The sequence below is a fragment of the Acinonyx jubatus genome, chromosome C1 (assembly GCF_027475565.1).
Source record: "Acinonyx jubatus isolate Ajub_Pintada_27869175 chromosome C1, VMU_Ajub_asm_v1.0, whole genome shotgun sequence".
In the NCBI taxonomy this organism is placed as follows: Eukaryota; Metazoa; Chordata; class Mammalia; order Carnivora; family Felidae; genus Acinonyx; species Acinonyx jubatus.
In genome coordinates, this window is record NC_069381.1 from 43,581,837 (window position 1) to 43,599,169 (window position 17,333).

At 54.2% G+C, this 17,333-nt stretch overlaps 1 protein-coding gene across 9 annotated transcripts in view; it reads left to right on the forward strand.

The window, feature by feature from the left end:
• ACOT11 (acyl-CoA thioesterase 11) overlaps nt 1–17,333 on the forward strand; it is a 53,096-nt gene that overhangs the window by 13,802 nt on the left and 21,961 nt on the right. For 3 of the 9 annotated variants that reach the window (XM_053214104.1, XM_053214101.1, XM_053214105.1), the window contains exons 2-3: nt 14,593–14,803; nt 15,725–15,794. In XM_053214104.1, the coding sequence (XP_053070079.1) occupies nt 14,665–14,803; nt 15,725–15,794 (209 nt within the window). In that variant the 5' untranslated portion in view covers nt 14,593–14,664. Of the gene's footprint in view, nt 1–3,250; nt 3,472–4,095; nt 5,164–14,592; nt 14,804–15,724; nt 15,795–17,333 lie in introns of those variants that run through there. The other 6 variants (XR_008294889.1, XM_053214099.1, XM_053214102.1 and 3 more) reach the window with 5 other exon arrangements.

Below are 17,333 nucleotides of genomic sequence, written 5' to 3' on the forward strand. Positions count from 1 at the left end.
TTTATTTTGAGAGAGAGAAAGAGAGCGAGCGGGGAGGGGCAGAGAGCGAAAGAGAGAATCCCAAGCAGGCTCTATACTGTCAATGCCAATGTGGGGCTCGAACCCACAAACAGTGAGATCATGACCTAAGCTGAAACCAAGAGTCAGATGCTCAACTGGCTGAGCCACCCAGGTGCCCCTATTTTTTTATTTTATTGACAGCCCGCCAGTGGGAGGGAGGGGCAGAGAGAGAGAAAGAGAGAATCTTAAGCAGGCTCCACACTCAGTGCAGACAGAGTCTGATTCGGGGCTCCATCTCATGACCCTGGGATTATGACCTGAGCTGAAATCAAGAGTTGCTCGGTCGGTTAAGCATCTGACTCTTGGTTTCGGCTCAGGTCGTGATCTCAGGGTTCATGAGTTTGAGCCCTGAGTTGGGCTCTGAGCTGGCAGCGTGAGCCTACTCAGGATTATCCCTCTCTCTCTCTCTCTCTCTCTCTGCCCTTCCCCTGCTTGTTCTCTCTCTCTCTCTCAAAATAAATAAATAAACTTAAAAAAAAGAATTGGATGCTCAACCGACCAAGCCACCCAGGTGCCCCTCACCTCTGCCTTAAAAAAAAAATTTTTTTAATGTTTACTTATTTGAGAGAGAGTGAGAGAGAGAGAGAGAGAGAGAGAGAGAGCGAGCAGGGAGGGGCAGATAGAGACTTGCATGTTCTACCCACAGAGCCAGCCAGGTTCCTCTCCCCTCTGCCTTTTACTGGCCATGTGTCCTTGGGTGGATCTTTCCATATTCCCCAAGTTTCCTTTTCCTCAACTATGAATGAGGACTCCTGCTTCAGAACGGAGTGGAGATTCAAGGACCCACAAGGACTAGGCCTGGCACACAGTAGGGACACAATAGATGGCAGCCATAGATTTCTAAAATGGGATCTTCCAGCTCCTGAGAGGGCAATTCTTGGACAGCCTGTCTGTTAGCAGCTCATTGGCTCAGAGAAATCCCTCTCCTCCTGGCTGTGTCCCATCAGCATCCAGATGAGACTCCGGTACCTCCTAGCCTCTAAGCCAAACAAGATCCCTCCCCTCTACCCATGTCCCTCCCCTTCCAACTACTTTCTGGTTTCTTTGCTCCCTTGTCCTAGAAAAACCTCTGCAAGAGTTTTCTGTGGTCCCTGCTTCCACTTCTCTACCTCTCATCCTGTCCCTAGTCCGTGACTCCTGTCCTCGCCCTCCCTCTGCCCCCTTATAGCTTCTCTGCTCACCTGCTGGGACAGCTCAGCACCCCGCACCAAGAGGCACCCCCCTGGAGACCCACTCTCTCCGGTGTCTTTGCAGCTCACCCAGGGTCCCTGTGGTCCCCTCTGCACGCTGCTCCCTCCCACCGACTTCTAAATAGCTCTGTCCTTGCTCTCTCCTTGGATGATGTCTGTCCTACTTACTGTGGCTGTGTGGCAAACTACCCCCACACCTAGTGGCTTCAAACGAGACCCGTTTTATTGCATCTTGAGATTTTGTGGGTCAGGAATTTGGGCAGGGCTTGGCTGGGTGTTGGTGGAGGTTACTTGGTGGTATTCAGCTGGTGGATGGGCTGGCCTTGGGAATCCAAGATGGCAGCACTGGTATCTGGTCCCGGGGTAGGAATGGCCAGAGGACTGGGCCTCGCTGAGACTGGCCACCCTGCTGTTCCTCTGGCAACCAAGCTTGTCCCTGTTCTTCCTTGGGATCTTTGCACCCTCTGTTCCCCTGCTTGGAACGCTGTGCCTCCAGAGCCTTGCATGATCGCTCCGGCTCGTCATTCATTCGGATCTGGGCCACGAAGCCTCCCTGAGTACCTAGCTCAAATTAGATCTCCTCGTCCACCCCTTTCTGTCTTCATCTCATCCATTGTTTCTTTTAGTACTTTTTAGTCTCTAAAATGATCATGTTCCTTTGCTTGTTTATCGTCTGTCCGTTAGAGAACATGTTTAATGTTGTATTCCCAGCATCTTGAAGGGATGAATGGGAGTTTTAAAAAAGATTGATGTTGATCCGCAGCCAGAATTGGCCTCTTTCTAACCTTGTGCACCCCTGTTTGGTCTTTGTGTGTGTGTGTGTGTGTGTGTGTGTGTGTGTGTGTGTGTGTTTAGATTTTATTTTATTTTATTTTATTTTTTTCAACGTTTATTTATTTTTGGGACAGAGAGAGACAGAGCATGAATAGGGGAGGGGCAGAGAGAGAGGGAGACACAGAATCGGAAACAGGCTCCAGGCTCCGAGCCATCAGCCCAGAGCCCGACGCGGGGCTCGAACTCACGGACCGTGAGATCGTGACCTGGCTGAAGTCGGACGCTTAACCGACTGCGCCACCCAGGCGCCCCTAGATTTTATTTTTTAAGTAATCTCTATACCCAATATGGGGCTCAAACTCATGACTCCAAGATCAAGAGTCACATGCTGTACCAGCTGAGCCAGCTGGGTGTCCCTGGTCTTAGTTTTGTATTTTACTGAGACCCTCCTGTCTTCTGACCTGGCCAGCCCTCAGATTTGTAGCCTGAAGCCCGTCACCAGGCCACATATAATACAGCCTCCTTGCTTTCCCTCTCCTGCCTGGTTGTCCTCCCATGCCACCCCTCCCCTGGACTCCCCCTCCCAGGGCTGGGTCTCACCCCGCTGGAGGCTGCCTCCTTCCTGTCACAGAATCCCCTGCCCTAAACACATCCCCACCTTCCACCGTCACCACAGCAGAGGCCTTCAGCAGCAATTGTCACTGTTGTAGACGGATGAAATCGTGAGGACACGGCCATCAAGCTAGAGCCACCCCAGCAGCCACATAACTTAAAGAGCGACAGAAAAACTTAAATGCAGGCAGATACCACGAATCTTGTTCATTTCATCCGCTTGGTTTTATGTTTATATGTTACAGCCTTTTAGGTGGCCATCTGTGACTGGGTTTGTCTTCATTACAGCCATTTGGTCAAATGTTGAACGGACCAGACAAATGTGACACTCCATTGGCGATACCTCCAGGTTTAATTTAACACATTTCCACATTTTTATTGAGCACTTACAATGTTCTGGGTCTGTGCAAACGCAAAACGCACAGAATGTGTCTATTCCTGTGGCTCGAAGTAAATGGCTTAAGGTTATCTAGGGAGACTGAGGAGGGGCCAGGGTTCTAACATAGCTTCTGTCCACTGGACCTTGCTCCGGCCCTCCCGCTAGCCCCCTGGCCTTCCTGTTTGTTTCCTTCTCTCTGTCCTGCTCATTGTTTCCTCAACAAACCTTTCTCGAATTCCTCTGAGACAGTGTAGGGCATGTGGGGACAGGTATGAGAAGGCCATCTTGCAGCTGGAGAACTTGGGGCTGAGGGAAGGTTCTGGAGTGTGGTGAGTGCCTGGAGAGAACCACTGGTGCACCTGTTCAGCACAGCAGCCTCTGCCAGAGTCCAGGCCCAGCTCTGGGTCTCTACCCCTTCGGCCTGGCGACTCGGGGCCTTAGAAGCAGCCCCTTGAGGTTGGTGTTCCTTTGCTAGGCCTGTTCTGAGGCCTGGTTCATGCCTGGCCGGTGTAAGGAACGCGTCCATAGATAACGTCAGCCTCTCACTCAGGCCACTCTGCTTAGGGATGGTTTCTTGAACACTTTAGGGAAGAAAACATTGGTGTGCTGTGTGAAAGGTGGGCCCGGGGCAGGCAGGAGAACTGGGGAGCACTGGGGGGGCCTCCTGCTGAGGGTGGGAGAAGGGGCCCCACCTGCTGGGGAGGACAGGACCCTATCCCTTGCACGAGGGGCCCGCAGGGGCTGGAGAAGGAGCTGGGGCCTCAGAGGGGCCTTGGGCTGCCAGCTTCCTGGGCTGGGAAGTCCCAGCCCGGGGCCAGAATACCTCCAGCAGGGCTGAGAGCAGCTGAGGCCTGAGGAATGTGTGCAGCAGGGGAGTTGGGAGGGGGCGCCTTCCTGCCTCTTTACTTCTCCCTCTGCTGAGTGCCTCTATCTGTCTCCTTGCTTCTCCTTGCTGCTCTCTTCCCTCCCAGCCTCTGTGCTGTAACCCCGTGGTTTCCTATTCTCTCTCTCTCTCTCTTCCCACCTTTTCCTCCTTCTCTCTCTGTAATCTCTCTTCTCCCCACTTCTCCCTCCTGGCTCTTTCTCCCTCTCGCCCTTGCCATCCTGGAGGGGCTTGGGGTCAGGTGAAGGGGCTTGCTCCGGGATCTTGGGTGCCTGTTGCCATGGTGACCAGAGGCAGGTCTGGTGGCAGTTTTGGCTCTCTGTCAGGGAGCACAGGCAGGGCTGTGATGAGGAGAGAGGCTGGGCTTTCTCTCATAGTCCCCACAGAGCCCACTTCACTGCCACGGGCTCCAGCATGGGGGTGTTGCCCGTGAATGTGGGTTTCTGGCTGACTACTATCAGACTCGTCTCCCCTGAAGGGCCACACAGTGGGGGCCGATCGCGCTGGGGGTCTGATTGCCTGTGTTCAGATCCCTCCTACCTCTTTCCGGGGTTTACTGGAGGTAGGCGGAAGGGGGTAGCAAACAGCCCCAAGGCGGGGAGCGCCAGGGAAGCAGTAGTGAGTGGTATGGGGGGCACAGAAGAGCTCCGACAGGCAGGCCCACTCCTCAGTGGAAGGGTGTATGTCAGAAAGGAGTGAGCCCCCCGTCTCTGGGAGTGAGCAAGCTCATGCTGGACCCCCGCCGAGACGTGCGGTAGCTGAGACTCTTGGACCCGAGAGAGGTAGTCTAGCCGACACCAAGTGTCCTGAGATCTGAGGATTCACAGAGTACAGTGTTCAGCTCTGAGAGCTTGTGGGTTCCTCACCGGTGGCGGCCACCTCCCTCCCTCACAGGCTGCTGGGCCTTGAGCATCCGTGGGACAAGTGCCTTGACCCCAGACAGGGCAGGGGGAACGGGTAGTGATTACCATCGCTGTTGCCTGCAGTGAGGGGAGGAGAGCGTGTGTGTGTGTGTGTGTGCGTGTGTGTGTGTCCGTCCTGGAAGGGCCCTCGACTGTGGCACAAACGTGCGGGATGCAGCAGTAAGACGAGAGTGGCCGAGCAGCCTCGGCCTTTGAGTCAAACAGACTTGAGTTCCAGCCCCAACTCTGCCCTTACCGAGCCTCTATTTTCGCATCTGCAAGATGGAGAGAGCAACAGTGGATAACAGAGCTGTGTGTGAAGATGAAATGAGATGGTGCATACAGCACAGTACCTGGCATATGGTAAATATTTAAAGAAGGTGGGAGGGGCTCCTGGGTGGCTCAGTCAGTTGAGTGTCGGTCTCCGGCTCAGGTCGTGATCTCCTGGTTTGTGGGTTCGAGCCCCGCGTCGGGCTCCGTGCTGACAGCTCGGAGCCTGGAGCCCGCTTCGGATTCTGTGTCTCCCTCTCTCTCTGCCCCTCCCTGCTTGTGCTCTGTCTCTCTGTCTCTCAAAAGTAAATGAACATTGAAAGAAATTAAAAAAAAAAGACGGTGGGAGGGTGACTGCTCTCAGTCTCCTCTGCAGTTTTATAAATGAGGAAGGTGGGGCCAGAGAAATGAAAAACTGTGCTCCCAGGCCATGGGTCCTTCGTCGGGGGGCACACTGCCAGGGCAGGGCCCAGACAGTACAGAGGGGTGGGCGTGAGGGTGCTTGCAGGGGGGCCACACGCAGCCAGTGCCTCGTCCTCCAGCTTCCACACAAGCTCCCTCAGTGTATCCCCTTGTTCCCTGCGACTTGCCACCTTGGCTCTGGGAGGACGGGGCCCACTCCGGCAGGCTCCCCTCCGACTCACAAGAAGCGAACCACCACCATTTACCAAGCACCTGCCATCTGCTCCCTCCTTTGCACCTCAGGACAGGCTGCAAAGTACTCCTTTACAGAGAGGGAGGGGTGTGTGGGGGTGCCTTGCCCTTGAACCGGGAGGAGGGGAAGCAAGTTGCCTGGGGTCCCTGCGCTTCTGAGGGCAGGTCTGGGATTCACGTGTAATCAGCCCACCTCCGGACCCACTGTCCCACGCTGTCTCCGCTCCCCATGGTTCCGTTTCCCCAAAGTGAGAAACCAAGGCCGCTGACAGCCAACTGCCCCCTCACATGTGCACAGCACTTCACAGTTAGCCGGGTGCCTTTGGTTTGGGGACCTCCCTTAATTCTCACGCTACTCTTGGATGCAGATGGGGTGGGGGTATTTGGGTTTTTTCTTCCCCCCAAGGAGGAAACAATTTCTCAATAACTTACCCAAGGTCTGCCTGACTCTGAAGGCCTTTGGACAGGGAGCCGCCCATGCCTGTTTCCCCGTCCACACAAGCAAGCAGTTTGTAATCCATCTCCAAAGCCCTTCTCACCCTCACAGTGGACGAAGGGGCTGTGGTACAGATGGAGGCTAGAGGCCAGCACTCTGTGCTTCAGAGCTGGGGGACCTTGGACAGGACTTGGGACTTCTCCAGGCTCGGGTCCCCTGTGTACCTTCCCAGGGACAATGCCTCAAATATGAGGTATGAATGGGAAAGCATTCAGAAAATGCCCTCCTCACCCCGTCTGGCCCCTGGCAGGCTTCTCAGTGGGACAGGGGGAGTTTTCAAGATGACCTGGCTGAGGGTAGGTGTCAGATTTCAGACAAGGTTATTTTTACCCTTGGGGGTGGAGGGAGGCAGGTGGTGTTTAGGCTCTCTGTTCTAGAATGGGGTGAGGGTGCAGGAGTGGGAGTGGGGTCTCTAGTGGGGAACCTCACCTGACCTCATGGCCGGCATTCTCCCTGGGGTGAGTGTCTACATGGGGTGACACTAGTGGCGGTTGGGGACCCACTGAACAAACTCATTCACTTGGTCCACAGTGAGCCAGGTGCTGTGCTGGGCCCTGTGGACACCAGGAGGAGAAAGACAGGGCTCCTGCCTGTTGTGTCTTCTGGTCTAGGCCACCCAAATACTCCCACGGTGCACTGAATGTTGTTGGAGTGGAGAGTATTAGAGAGGGGAGGTACGTGGTGCCAGGATCATGAGAGTGGGGAAGAGGTGATGGACACAAGGGGTGAATAGGTTTTGCAGAGGTGAAGAGCACTCTAGAGAGAGGGACCGGCATAAGCAAAGGCCCTGTGGTGGGAGGTGTGACAAGCCCCTCTGCGAGGCCTCATGGGCCTTGGTAAGGAGTTCTTCCTGTATGCCAAACCCTTCATGGTTAAAAAGAGTCTTGGAGACTGTCTAGTTAAATGTCCCACTTGACAGATGAGCAACCTGAGACCTAGACAGCTAATCATGAAACCTAACATTTTACCATGCTAAACACTCTTGCTTCCAATATCTTTTTTAAAAAAATGCATTTGACATTTTATATTTAAGTGAAATTAGCAGACTTCCCTATTATTTGTCTAAAATGGTTACTCTTAAGAGTTAAAAAATAATATTAATTTATCAAGGTGAAATACACATAACGTAATTAACCATTTTCAGGTACAGTGCAGTGGAACTTAGTACACCCACTACCTCTATCTAGTTCAACCTTTCCATCACTTCAAAGTGAAGCCCCTTAACTTTTAAGAAGTGTCTCCCCTTTCCTCCTGGGGACAGGAGGACCCTGGTGACCACCAATCTGCTTTCTGTCTCCATGGGCTTATCTGTACTGGGGAGTTCATATAAATGGAACCATTCACTGTGTGACCTTTTGCATCTGGCTTGTTTCACTTAGCATGAGGCTTTGAAATTGATCCACGTTTTATGTATCGATCATTCCTTATGTATCGATCACAGCTGACTAATGCTGTGTTATATGGATATACCACAATTTGTCTATCCATTTATCCATTGACGGACATTTGGATGTTTTCCACCTCTTGGCTGTTATGAATAGTGCTGCTATGAACATGTGTGTATGTGTATTTGTTTGAGGCCTTGTTTTCAGTGCCATTGGGTATATACCTAGGAATGGAATGGCAAAGTTATATGGTGTTTCTATGCTCAGCTTTTTGAGGACGTGCCAAACCGTTTTCTATGGTGGGTCAAACATTTTATATTCCCCCCAGCAATGGGCAGGGGTTCTGTTTTCTCCACATCCTTGCCAACACTTGTTACTGTCCATGATTTTGGTTATAGCCATTCTAGTGGGCTCACTGTCTTTTACAATCCTCACTATAACTTCAGGTTCTTTTATTATCCCCATTAGGCAGATGAGGAAACTGACACGTGGAGAGGTAAAATAATTGTTCAAGGTCTTCTGGGGATGAGGAACTGATAAAAGTTCCATTGATGTTCAGTTTTGTCCCATGTCCCATGAAGCTCTACTTCTGGAAGGATGGGGCTACCCTGAGGAAAGCTTGTCCTTAGCTCAGAGTTTCAATTGTACCCCATACCCCACCTCCCTTCCTCATCAGAGTGGGGGTGTAGGGCAGGATTAGAAGGTTGGTGGCCCTCCCGTCCCCCTCTTTCATACTGGGAGAGCATAAGAGCTGGCTGTCAGAAGAAGGGGGAAGTCCAGTGCCTGATCAGCCTGTGCCAGACTCTGGGCTCTGGACGGAGACTCAGGGTCCTGGCCTCTACTCTTTTTGGTCACTGACTGGTTGCATGTTTGGAGTCATTTGCTTCCTCTCGCTGAGTGTCAGACTGGAAGAATCTCTTCCATCTTCCCCGTCTCCAAGGCCCTTGAAAAATCTGTAGAAATTCTGTAGAGATGTAAGTGGACTTCGGCTTGCTCAGAAACAAGGTATCTGAGTTTGCTCATCAGTAAAATGGGTAGAACAACAATGCCTCACGGGGCAGATGTAAAAATTACTGAGATAACACATATGAAATTTCTCAGCATAGAACATGATGCACAGCAGGTGTTCAGTAAATGTTAAGCAAGGGACTGGTGTAGGAGACGCTTAACACAAAATGTTGGTCTCATGTTCTACCTTTCCCACCCCATAATCGTGAAAAAATGTCGAGTGCCAACACAGCCTGTGGCCAGAGGCAGAATGAGGATGTTTGTAGAGGGCACTGGGGACCATTGTTTTATCCTATAGAATGAAGATATGATCGCACGATATATGACAATCGGAAGCCGATGGGACAGCCCCGTGGTGTCCTCCTCCCGGCCCTGAAGCTGGTTTCGTGGATGGGAGATCTCTGCTTTTAACTCTATGAGTTTGGTACCCACTGCTACCCCTTTTTGCCTTTTTATGTCTGCCGGGAATCTCAAGGTGAAATGCAATTCTCTCTGGCGGCATCTTTGTGCAAGTGGATTCCTAACATAATCCTCTCTTCCCTTATTTGGTTCCGTAGCTTTGTTTGCATTTCAGCTCTGGGTGCCTGTGGGGTCTGTGTGCTGTGCATGTGCAGGCTGCCTCAGAGCCTTTTTTGGGAGGAAGATGGGGGAATAGGCCCGAGGCGGAATTTAGGATGTTGACAAATGTTGCCGCTTTGCTAGTGGGAAACCTCCAGGAGGCCACCCTGTTTCTCTGAGAGGCTGGATTCCCGCTTTGTGCAGACAGGGCGTCTAGTTTGGATGGCTTCCTCACACTGCTTGGAGTGGCCTGGCTCAGACAATCAGGCCTTTCATGAGGCCTGGCCGGTGGCTCCTAGGGTGGGCCAAAGGCTGCTTCTCCCTGCCCCCCTGGGGCCTGCCTTCTGGTCCCCACCCCCTCAGGAAGTGGAGAGGGAGGAACATGGGCTTTGCAGTCTCCTACACAGGCCTGAATGTCTGTTCCGCTGTCACTGGCTTTTTGAGTTCTCACCAAACCTCTCAAAGGGGCTAACAACCCCTCACAGGGTTGCCCTGATGTTCTGGTGAACTCAGGCGAGAGAGTACTAGGTAAACAGTCAGTGTGAACTATGTTTGGGATCTCTCCCAGCTATGTTTCTGTGGAAAGCCCCAACTCAGCTTTATAATGCTAATAGTAAGTGCTCAATAAATGTTGGTCATAACGGGGGCGGGGGTGGGGGTGGGGGTGTGGTACGTAGGAGCCTTACACACTTAATCTCGTTTCATTTCATCCCCACAATGACATACGTACCAATGAAGTGCATGTTATAATCCCATTCTTCCAGCCCAGGAAACTGAGACCCACAGAGGTTGGGCAGCTTGCCCAAGGTCACATGAGTTAGTTGTGGAATCAGACTTGAACTCCGGCCAGACGGACCCCGGTGGCCTGTGTACAGTCTCGTGTCATGGTGGGTCGGTTGAGAGGTCACACAAGCCTGCTCTTCCCTGCCAGGATAGGTGGGTCTCCTCTGCTCTAGGCCTGTTCCAGATGGTTCCTGAAGGCACTAAGATCTCCCTCACTGGTCTTGTTTCCTGGCTCATCACTGTAAGTCACAACCTTCCCTGGGAGTTTTTCCCCGGTTTCCAGAGACTCCTTGGTCCCTCTCCCCCTGACTCCACCCACACAGGTACCTAGTACTTTCCTACCTGCTTCTTTTTGCCCTCCTGGTCCCATCCCCTGAGCCACTGTTGTTCTGTTCCCCCTTCGTGTCCTTTCTGCCCCTTAAACCGTCCTGTCTTCACATCTCAGCTCTGGGACCGCTCTGTCACCAGCATTTTCCTTCCTTTTCCTCTTCTGTAGGTTTTATTCGGCACCTGCTCTGTGGTAGGACTGAGTCTGTCCCTGTCCCAAGGGAATGCCTATCTGATGAGGGGGGTGGCTGTCAAAACAGTGACTACGCAGTTTGGTTGGGGCTGTGATGGAGACAGACGAGGCTGTGGGGCCAGGGAGGCCCCAACTTTCTTTGGGGAAGAGGTGGTGGGGGCTTGAAGAGGGAGGAGGAAGAGCTTACCCGGCACACAGGGCAGATAAAGGGATCCTAGGCAGAAGCAGCACCCACATGGTGGGGAAAGGAACTGGGTAAGAGTGGTGCTCTGAGGAATGGCATGTGGTCTAGACCTTGGGAGAGCAGCTGCTGGGGCCCTGGCAGGCGCTTTATCCTGAGAGCAGTAGGTAGCCATTGAGGAGTCTTGAGCAGGGGAGGTGTCTGGTCTGGCTTGCTCTTCAGAGAGGTCTGTGTGGTCCTAAGGGACAGAATGAAGTCCCACAGTATGTGGGGGATGGGGGTGGGTGCATGGGTGGGTGGGGCTGTAAAGGCCAGACCTAGTGGGCCTGCAAGACAGGGTACAGAAAATTATGGTTGTCGTGTTGGTGGATTTGCTGTTTGGGAAGATCCTTCTGGTGCTTGTGGAAGCTAGAAGAAGGTGGAGAGACTGGAGGCCTGGGGACAGGCTGTGGAGACAGTCTAGTGAGCGGGTGAGCGGGCAGTGCCTAGCCAGGGCCTGAGCTGTCAGGGCAGAGGGGGAACCTGAGAGTTTAGGGAAGGCAGGTCACTGGGACTTGGTACTTAGGAGAGAGAGGACATCGAGGTCGTCTGTTTGTGTGGGGTTGTTGTCAAATCGTCTAGAAGGAGCCCTGGCCCAGGGGGGCTCATCCTGGCTCCTCAGCTCTATGACCCTGGACCAGCCTGTCCCTCTGTGTGTGTCAGTCTCCTCAGCTGCGAAGGGATTGGGCAAAGTGGCCTCTCCTGCTCTGACGCAGCAGGTCTGTGACACGGGATGCCTCCTGTGGCCCGGGAGGAGGGACGCAGAGCCCATGGTGTAGCCAGCTGAGACCTAGTCTGGGATGACCAAATCTGGCCAGGTCTGCTGTGGTCTGGGCCAGCCGCAGGCACATCTGCCATCTGAGAGGGTACATCTCTGACCCCCGGGTGCCCTCTCCACCTTCGTAGCAGGCTCTGCCCTCCTTGTCAGCTGTCTTGGCTCAGCCTGCCTGGCTGCTGCAGTCCCTGACTCCATCCAGGGCCTCTGCTCTCCTGTGACTGGCCCTGGGAGGAGTGGCCTGGCTCTGGGGCCCCATTGGCCAGAGCTTGTCTGGGCTGCACACGCCCCTGTCACCCAGGCTGGCTGCCTGCCCACCTTGGGATAGGAGGAGGGCCAGCCTGGCCTGCCATGGTGTGGGCAGACTGCCTTAGAGCCAGAGAAGGAGTTGGAGTCTGAGGGGCTGTGCCTGGGCCCACCAGTGCTACTCTGTCCCTTCTACTCGTGCTCCAGCCCAGGGGCTCTGGGCCCCTCTCTTTGAAGAGACAGGGGGACAGCCACAGCAGGTCTTGGCCCTCAGTTTGCCTGGGAGCTCAGCCCTGCTCAGAAGATCACGCTGTTTCCTGTCTGACAGGGTGACAGGACTTCTCAGCTTCCATTTCAATGGAAATGTCAGCTGGACATGCTAGAACCCTGCAGGGTTAGAGTCCGGAATCCTGAAACCAGAACTGGGGGTACCTTAGGGATTGGCAATCTTCCCCTGCCTCTGCCTGCCCAGCGAGTCACAGATGAGGTTCAGAAGGGGAGGGGACTTAATCCGGAATCACATAGCACCAGAGGGACAGGGCTAGGATTTGAACTCAAGTCTGCCTCTGATCGTCCCTCCACAAACCTTTGGTGAGGGCCTACTGTGTGCCGGGACCTGCTAAGCGTAAGCACTAAGCAGGAGCTTCTCAAAGGGAATGGACCAATTTATCTTTGTTCTCTCAACGTTAGGTCCAGGGTAAAGGAGAAATGCTTGGTGAATGAATGAATGATTGAACAAGGCCAAGATCCTGCCTCCAGGCATGTACAGCTCAATGGGAGGGCAGGGACTCTTTTTCATAGAATAGGAAATAGGAGGCTGGTGGGAGTGGAGACCGAGCAGGTGAGAAGCAGAGGGAGGACTGGAACTCAGGTGTCCGGACCGCTGGTCTAGGGCTTTTTCCGTCCTCACTTTCGTCTTTTGTAAAATGGGGTCAGCAGTCCTCACCCTCTGCCTTCCTTGGGAGGATCCAGTGAGGTGGCAGATGTGAAAACAGGTTTGTAAAGCAGAGGCATAGTGTGTAGGGCTTCCCCGTGTGTATGCCTGGAACTGCCCAGAAACCCCCGATGGTCTGCTCCCTTTCTTCTGACCACTCACCCTCTGCGTCTTGCCTCCCCCATTTCCCTAACTTGCTCTTTCACTTCTTTCTGGAATGTTCTGCCCAGAACCCCTGGTTGTGGCATGGGTTTGGGAAGAGCGTGGGTAAATGGAATCTGTCTGCCTCCTCCCTCCGCATCTCCCACACCCAGAAAGGCAGCCACATCATACCGCGCCCCCCCTTCCCCCCCCCCCCACCGCCCCCGCACAACAGGCCGGAAATGCCTTGGCAGTGGTTACCATGGTGACGGGTCCTGCTGCTCGGACCACAGTGGCCTGCCAGACGCCGACAGGAGCCTGCAAGCCTGGCAGCCTCGCACCCTGCAGGCCTCTTCCCAGGCTGCTGGGGCTGGGGCTGCCCTCCTCTCTCTCCTCGGAGTCTGGCACTGTTGGTCATACCCAGGGGCTCTCGGGAACAAGATGCCTCTCTGGGAACCCAGAAGCTATTCTAGGTCAGACAGGCCTGGTTTGAATCCCACTTCTGCCCCTTGGGGGTCAGTGACCTTGAACGAGTCACCCTGGTGTGCTTTGAACGTATTGAATTAGCTACGGGAGCCTCGTGGGGGAGGTTACTCAAGGAGCACGGACTCCAGCACGAGAGCCGTCCTTGACCCCGTGTGCGTCTGTGGTAGGGTCAGCATTGAGTCATGGCACTGGTTGCTGCTGAGTCCAGGCCCAGGGCCCTGGATTCTTCTCAGCCCCAGGAGCAGACCATGTAGTGTGGGGGGGTAGGACCTCGGGCTTTGCAGCCAGACCTTGTGCCGCAGCCAGACTTTGCCACGTACTGGGACCTCCATTTCACCACCTGTAAAGCGAGGGCACCAGTGAACCTACTTCAGGCTTTTTTTTTTTTTTTGCATGAATAAAATGGAATCAGGACATGCAAAGTGCTCAGAAGAGAGTATTTGCCGCTTAGTAAGTGCTAGATCAGTATTGGCAGCGGCTGTTATCATTGCCGTGAGAATCGGACCTTGTGTCACTTTTCTCACATATGCAGGTGTCCCCAGCTCTCATTCACGGCCTCTTAGGGACAGCGGGCCAGAGAGACGGGAGGCCCCCCCTTCCCCAGCCCACCCCATCCAGGCCGCTGCCGGGTGCTCGTCTACCCTTTCCGCCCAGGGAATGAGGCAAGCCGGGCCCTGGGCAGAAATTTCACCTCAGTTCAGGAGTTTGAGGATTTTCTCGGCTGCTTCTCCAGCTGGAAGCTGCTGCGGCCCTGGCCTGGTTCAGACAGCTGCTCAGGGACTACGTGAGCGCTCCTAGTCATAAAGCCAAGTGCTCGGGACAGGGGGACACCCAACGGGGGCGCTGCCTTTGGTGTCGTCTGCAGAAAGAAGGAGCCCGAGGAAGGGCCCTTTGGGGGCGAAACAGCGGCTGCTTCTTGGACTACTTTATTGACAACAGATCCCCAGGCTTGACTACTAGAGGGCTCACCAGGCCTCCCTGCAGACAGAGGGGGAGTCTTGCAAGAATGAGGGTCAATCTGAGGCAGACCTTGAGCCAACTGGCCCACGAGCTGGAGGGAGAAGGACTGAATTCCCCTCCCCCTCCCTGAGGTCCGAGGTCCTGTGAACATGGGGTGCTGGCCAAGAGGAAACTGGGTGGAAGTGGCATCCAGCGAGCCTCCTGGGGTCTGAGAGTGGTGGCCACTCTTGGAGTTGGGGTCTGGTGGGAGGTGTCCCCTGGGCGCCGTCTGCTCTCCCTGTGGCAGTCGGGTCTCCGGTTGGGCGGACCCGGGAGATCCTGCAGTGAGCTGATCTCCCGTCCCCACCTCTTCCCAGGGCTTCGCCTCCGTGTTCTCAAGCCGCCTGTCCCGGAAGTCAGCCTCGCACGCAGAGAAAGACGACGGTGCCATGGCGGGCGGCGAGGGGTACCGGAACCCCACCGAGGTGCAGATGAGCCAGCTTGTGCTGCCTTGCCACACCAACCAGCGCGGCGAGCTGAGCGTCGGGCAGCTGCTCAAGTGGATCGACACCACGGCCTGCCTGTCCGGTGAGCCCGTGCTTGGTGCAGCTGTCCTCCCACCGGTGGCCCCACCACCCAGAAGGGAGGCCTCCATTATCAGAGGCGGTCACTGGCCCTCCGGAGCACCGTGCTCCTTCCTCGTCCTGCCCTTTGCTCGTACTGTTCCAGCCGCCTGAGATGCCCCCTCCAATTTCTCCATGCTCAGCTGGGGCCCACCCTCGCTCCCCCAGACCTCCACAGCTCTGTCCCTGCACCTTCAAATGTGGCTGCTCCGAGACTGGCCCGAGAGTGCCCTGAGCAAAGGCCACCGCTGCCCACCTTGCTGAGTTGAGTGGAGCTGAACTGAGCTCTGAGTACTCTCCCACCCGCAGGGGGCTCACCGTCCAGTAGGGGCACAGATAGGTGATCTACCTGCCCCCCAGCACTGGGAAAGAGGCAGAATCGGGTCTGTGGGAGAACAGACCAGAAGCCGTGACCCAGCCCTGGGGACAGGGGAGGGATTCCGGAGGGACTAAGGTAGTGAACGCAGTCCTGCCAGTAAGAATGACTCGGGCAGGGAAACAGGTGGGTGAAGGTGACTGGACCGGGGTACAGCAGCTGAGCGGGCTGAAAACTAGAACAGCCCAGTGTGATCTTTCATTCATTCAACAGCTGCTCATGGAGTGTCTCCTGAGCCAGGCACTGTTCCCAGGCTGGGGCACCACAGTGAACAAGACAGGCAAAAATCCTTGCCCTCAAGAAACTTGCAGTCTGGCAGAAGGGAGAGACCCCAGATGGACAAAACCTGGATAGATAAGCAGGGTCAGGGTGCAGTAAGCGAGGTGAAGAAAACTAGAGAAGGGTGGGTGTGGGCAAGGAGGCACAACCTTAGCTCTGGCCGCCTGACATTTGATCAGAGGCCTGGTGACAGGGGGATGATGCTAACCCACGGCTTTCTTCTGATGCCAGCCGAGAGGCACGCTGGCTGCCCCTGCGTCACCGCCTCCATGGACGATATCTATTTTGAGCACACCATCAGGTAAGTGGCCCCTCCTGCTCCTTGGTCCCCCTGGTCTGCCCACCACCAACGCAGGGCTCCTCCTCCCTCTCCCCACCTGGTCAGCCTGTGAGCCGTGCAGAGCCCTGGAACCTGACTTGACAGACCGAGGGCCTTTGCAGAGCAGGTAGTGGCCCATCTGCAGGGGCTCTGGGAGAGGCACGGGCTAGGAGCTGGGCTGCTGCTGGGTGCTGCGGGGTGGGTTCCCACGGCCAGGTTTAGAGTTGGACGTTGCTGAGGCAGCATCATGGGGTGCTGTGTGACTTTGGGGTGGTCAGTCTCTTTCTCTGGGCCTCAGTTTTCTGATCTGCAGAATGGAAGGCATTAGTCTTAAACGGTGCATATCTTTTTGAACTTGGACATTCTCTATGGGTCATTGGTCACTTGTAGAATGTTTCCTAGGCAAGGTCCCTTGGAAAAGCCTGAGTCAGAAACTTGGGCCATTCAACTTCCGCTTACATGCCTCCAAGAATGAGGAGTTCACTATGTTGCAGTTTGTTTTGTTTTGTTTTCTAGTTGCTTTTTAAAATGTTTATACTGGGGCACCTAGGTGGCTCAGTCAGTTAAGTGTCCAACTTTGGCTCAGGTCATGATCTTGCGGTTCGTGGGTTCGAGCCCCGCGTCAGGCTCTGTACTAACAGCTCAGAGCCTGGAGCCTGCTTTGGATTCTGTGTGTGTCTCTCTCTCTCTCTGCCCCTCCGCCGTTCATACTTGCTTCTCTCTCTCAAAAATAAATAAACATTAAAAAAAAACCAATAAACTGTCTACACTGATGCAAAGCCCTCAGCCCGGCCTTGCAGGGGCTGCATACAGTGTTTTGGCCTCCACTCCTGCTCCTAAACTCACCATCAGTGCCTAGGACATCAAATGCCAAGGATTGAGTCAGGGCTTTCTGGGTACCAGCACGTTGAGTTAAGGAGAAAATGTGGCCAATTCCTGTCTTCGTTTATTCGGTCCTTTGTCACTACCTGCGCCTGTTCCAGATCAAGGCCCATGATGGGTTTTGGGTATGCAAAGTCAACTGGAGCATGGTCCCTGTGCCCCAGGAGCTCCCATTTGTGCAGGTGTAGAAACAGAATTTGAATTCAAGGGGTATGTGCCATGCTAATCATGATCTCTGACACATGGGTGCTTTGTCATACTCTAAATATCTTTTATTTTAGAGTAGTTTTTTAAAAAAGTGCTTATTTATCTATTTTGAGAGAGAGTGGGAGCGAGTGCACAAGTGGGGGAGGAGCAGAGAGTGAGAGGGAGGGAGGGAGAGAACCCCAAGCAGGCTCCGTGCCATCAGCACAGACCCTGACACGGGGCTTGATCCCATGAACCATGAGATCATGACCTGAGCTGAAATCAAGAGTTGGTTGTTCAACTGACTGAGCCACCCAGGTGCCCCTAGAGTAGTTTTTGATTTACAAAAAAAAGTTGTAGCTCAGAAGATCATACAGAAAGTTCCTATATACCCTACAGCCAGTTCCCTTGTTATTAACATTTTAATTGATGTTGCGCCTTTGTCACTATGAA